This window comes from Zonotrichia leucophrys, chromosome 27 (genome assembly GCF_028769735.1).
Source record: "Zonotrichia leucophrys gambelii isolate GWCS_2022_RI chromosome 27, RI_Zleu_2.0, whole genome shotgun sequence".
NCBI classification, from domain to species: Eukaryota; Metazoa; Chordata; class Aves; order Passeriformes; family Passerellidae; genus Zonotrichia; species Zonotrichia leucophrys.
The window spans coordinates 4,063,231-4,068,189 of NC_088196.1; the positions used below are offsets into that span (position 1 = coordinate 4,063,231).

Genomic DNA, 4,959 nt, shown 5'->3' on the forward strand with positions numbered 1-4,959 from the left:
GGGCTCTGTAAGACCCCAAGCCCTTCCCGTGCCCGATGTGCAGGGTGAGGGCGCAGAGCCGGGGCCGGGCACAGGGAGGGGACAGGGCCTGGCGGGGACCCAGGGACAGCGGGATCCGCGCTGGGAACAGCTAATCTGGGCACTGCAGGGCCTGGCACCGGGTGGGCGATGCGGGGGGGGGGGGTTATATAACCACAACCCCCCCTCACCCACCCAGACCCCCCCAGTGCCATCAGACACCGGGTCCCGCCAGCTGCCGTGCCTCAGTTTCCCCGTGTGCCCCACACACGGCTCCCCTCACCCGAAATCTTGCCCCCCACCCTTGTACCCCCCCAAACAGACACTGCCGTGCCAAGGTAGAGTTTTTGCAGGTTCTTTGCGCGGTTTTATTGCCGTACAAAGAGCGCGTTTTGTACAACCCCCCCACCCCCCCGAGGCTTTCGGCCATCCTCATCCTCATCCTCTCATTCCCTTCTTCTCGCCAGGGAAACTGAGTCACGCCGGAGCTGCCGGGAGCCCCCCGAAGGGCGGGAGCCCCCCGACCCGCGGGGTCCTCATCCCCACCGGCCTCCACCGCGCCCGCAGCGGGCTGGGGTCCCAAGCGATGGGAGCCCACCCCCACCTGCCCCAATCCTTCTTTTCGGGGGGCGGCTGAGCCCCCCCCCAGCCCCCCAACATCACCCTGCTGCCCCCCCACCCCGCACCCCGAGCGCCCCCGGCCCCTCAGCCCCGCTGGGCTTCGTGCGAGAGGGAGCGGGAGAGGGTGCGGGGGACGCCGCCCTTGGCCCCGCGCAGGTCCGAGGGGGCGAACAGGGGCACGGGGAAGGTGCGGGCGTAGGGCAGGAGGTGCTGGGCCAGGGGCTGCCCCAGGACCCCCACCCTGAGCAGCCCCCAGGGCGAGCGCTGCTGCAGCACCCGCACGGCCCCGCGCTGCTCCAGCGACTCCCGGCGCTGCGTGTCCGCCTCCCGCCGGCACCACCTGGGCACGGACGGACAGACAGAGCCTCGCTGGGGCTGCTCGGAGCCCTCGGGGTCACCCTGGAGACCCCCGGGTGCCGCCCCACCCCATGGGAGAACCCCCCATGTCCCATATCCCAGCTCAGCCCCATGGGAGCATCTGGAGACCCCCACGAGAACCCCTGGAGACCCCCGTGTGCTGCCCCACCCCATGGGAGAACCCCCTACCCCATATTCCAGCTGAGCCCCATGGGAACGCGTGAGACCCCCATGGAACACCTGGAGACCCCGTGTGCTGCCACCCATAGGAGAACCTCCCAGTCCCCTATTCCAGCTCAGCCCTGGGAACACCTTGAGACCCATGGACACACCTTGAGACCCCCACGGAACCCTGGAGACCCCCGGGTGCCTCCCCACCCCATGGGAGAACCCCCATACCCCATATTCCAGCTGAGCCCCATGGGAACCCCTGGAGACCCCCATGGGAACACCTTGAGATCCTCATGGGAACGCCTGGAGACCCCCGTGTGCCGCCCCACCCCATGGGAGAACCCCCACACCCCACCTCAGCCCCATGGGAACCCAAGGAGAGCCCCATGGGACCCCTGGAGACCCCCAAAGGAACCCCTGGAGACCCCCGTGTGCTGCCCCACCCCATAGGAGAACCCCTCATGTCCCACATCCTAGCTAAACCCCTGGAGACCCCCATAGAAACCCTTGGAGACCCCCACGAGAACCCCTGGAGATCCCCATGAGACCCCTGGAGATCCCCATGAGACCCCTGGAGACCCCCATGTGCCTCCCCACCCCATAGGAGAACCCCCATATCCCACCTCAGCCCCACAGGAACCCTGGAGACCCCCATGGGAACCCCCATGGGGACCCCCATGTTCTCCTCACCCTTTATGGAATCCCGGCCTCCCCCAGCCCCATAAAAATCCCCCAATTTCTTCACAGGAACCCCTGAGATCTTCCCAACCCCACTTGGGTACCCCCCACCACCTCCCCTGACCGCACAGGGACCCTCGGAGACCCCAAAATCCCCTGGGAACCTCCTGATTTGGGACACAAGACCCCATGGGGACAACCAAGTTTGGGATTCGGGCTGCACAAAACCCTACTGGAGTCTCTACAGCCCCAAATCCCCATGGAAACCCCATATTTTGGAACCACCCCACAACCCCAATGGAAACCCCATATCTTGGGACCCTTGGAGCCACCCCAAAACCCAATGGAAACCCCCAATTTTAGAACCACCCTACAACCCCATGGAAACCCCACATTTCAGAATCCCACAACCCAAATCCCCACAAAAAGCCCCTCAAATCCTCCAACACCCAGTGCCCCCCCTGCCCCCTCGGACCCCCCATACCCCTGGCAGCCCCTAGGACTTTTGGATCTGCTCAAGTTTGGGACCCTTGGGCTGCCCAAAACCCCACATTTTGGGACACTTGGAGCCCCTCAAACCCTCATGGAAACCCCACATTTCAGAACCCCACAACCCAAATCCCCACAACAAACCCCCCAAATCCTCCAGCACCTGATGCCCCCTGTGCCCCCAGCACCCCTGGGACCCCTCAGATCCCTGGCACCCCCTGGGATTCTTGGGTCTACCCAAGTTTGGGACCCTTGGGCTGCTCAAAACCCCACATTTTGGGACCCTTGGAGCCCCTTGAGACCCCATGGAAACCCCATATTTTGGAACGACCCCAGAAACCCATGGAAACCTCATATTTTGGGACCCTTGGAGCCCCTCAAACCCTCATGGAAACCCCACATTTCAGAACCCCACAACCCAAATCCTCACAAAAAGCCCCTCAAATCCTCCAACACCCAGTGCCCCCCATGCCCCCATACCCCTGGCACCCCCTGGGACCCCCTAGGACTTTTGGATCTACTCAAGTTTGGGACCCTTGGGCTGCCCAAACCCCCACATTTTGGGACCCTTGGAGCCCCTCAAACACTCATGGAAACCCCACATTTCAGAACCCCACAACCCAAACAAACCCCAAACCCAGAACAAACCCCCCAAATCCTCCAGCACCTGATGCCCCCTGTGCCCCCAGCACCCCTGGGACCCCTCAGATCCCTGGCACCCCCTGGGACCCCCTGGGTCTACCCAAGTTTGGGACCCTTGGGCTGCCCAAATGCCCCGATATTTTGGGACCCTTGGAGCCCCTACAAGACCCTATGGAGACCCCACAATTTGGAACCACCCACAACCCAATGAAAACCCCACATTTCAGAACCCCACAACCCAAATCCTCACAAAAAGCCCCCAAATCCTCCAACACGCGGTGCCCCCCGTACCCTGGCACCCCTTGGCACCCCCCTGGCCGTGCCCCTCACCCCTCCTCGGGTCGGGAGCTGAGCTCCAGGTCCAGCCACTCGGCACTGAAGGTTTCTCTCCTGCCCACGTCCTCCTCCTGCACCCGGCAGCCCAGGCGGGCCGAGAGGAGCCCCCCGGAGCCCCCCAACACCGCAGGTCCCACCATGGCGCCGCTTTCCCCCTCCCCCCGTGCCCCTTCTGCTTTTATGGCCCCGCCGGGGCTATTTTGGGAGGCACCGGGCGCTGCCAAGGAGGGGGGGTGGCACCTCGGCCACGTGTGTGGCACCCACGGGGGTGTCCCCTCCCCTTCCCGCCTTGGGGACGCGGGGCAGAGCCTGCCAGCAACGTGAGGGCACCGGCAGGACCCGCCCTGGCACCTGCCCAGGGCACGGCTGGCCTTTGCCTGCCCCCTGTGTGCCAGCCCAGTGCCACCCATGGCACAGTGCCACCCACGGCACAGTGCCACCCACGGCGGCCACAGTGACAGAGGACACTGGGGTCCCTGTCAGAGGGATATTGGGGTCCCTTCAGAGGGGCACTGGTGTCCCTTTACAGAGATATTGGGGTCCCCTTCACAGGGACATTGGGGTCCCCCTCAGAGGGACACTGGGGTTCCTGTCAGAGGGACACTGGGTCCCCTTCAGAGGACACTGGTGTCCCTTTACAGGGATATTGGGGTCACCTTTACAGGGACATTGGGGTTCCTGTCAGAGGGACATTGGGGTCCCCCTCACAGGGACATTGGGGTCACCCTCACAGGGACATTGGGGTCCCCCTCAGAGGGACACTGGGGTTCCTGTCAGAGGGACATTGGGGTCACCTTGACAGGGACATTGGGGTCCCCCTCAAAGGGACATTGGTGTCCCCTTTACAGGGATATTGGGGTCACCATCACAGCAATATTGGGGTCACCTTCACAGGGACATTGGGGTCCCCTTCACAGGGATATTGGGGTCACCTTCAAAGGGACATCAGGGTCCCCCTCAAAGGGACATTGGGGTCCCCTTCAGAGGGACACTGGGGTCCCCTTCACAGGGATATTGGGGTCCCACTCAAAGGGACACTGGGGTCCCCCTCAGAGGGACATTGGGGTCACCCTCACAGGGATATTGGGGTCTCCTTCAGAGGGACATTGGGTCACCCTCAGAGGGACCCTGAGGTTCCTGCCAGAGGGACATTGGGGTCACTGTCACATGAACATTGGGGTCTCCTTCAGAGGGACATTGGGGACAGCCCAGGACAGGGGTTTGGGGCTGTAGGGACCCCCAAATGGGGGTTTGTGGGGCCAGCAGTCGGGTGGCAGTGACCCAGGGGAGGTGGCTGGTGACAGAGGACAGGGCTGGTGACAGAGGGGATGTGAGGATGGTGACAGGGGGGACAGGGCTGGTGGCAGCCCCCAAAGCTGCCCCCAAGCGTGGGGGTCCCAGCCCAGGGGATGAACCCAGGGCTGCAGGGACACTGGGGACAGACAGAGATGCTCTAGGTCGATGGAGCTGCTGGTGCCACCACGGGGTTGGGGACAGTGCCACCCATGGGCAGTGCCACCCACGGGCAGTGCCCCAAGGAGCCTGGACCCCCCCCTTTAACACTGGGGGGTTCTTCAGGGTGACCCCAACCCCACATCTGCCCCCACCCCTCCATTCACTGACAAACCCACACAGGTAACCCAAACC

General features: G+C 63.8%; 1 protein-coding gene across 1 annotated transcript; it reads right to left on the reverse strand.

Moving 5' to 3' along the window:
* Nucleotides 1-382: 382 nt before the first annotated feature.
* Nucleotides 383-3,736, reverse strand: TCAP (titin-cap). The gene is made up of 2 exons (XM_064733681.1): nt 3,307-3,736; nt 383-979 (listed from the first exon to the last, which is right to left on the reverse strand). The coding sequence occupies exons 1-2, from the start codon at nt 3,720-3,722 to the stop codon at nt 724-726; spliced, it is 672 nt and encodes a 223-aa protein (XP_064589751.1). The 5' UTR covers nt 3,723-3,736; the 3' UTR covers nt 383-723.
* Nucleotides 3,737-4,959: the final 1,223 nt, after the last annotated feature.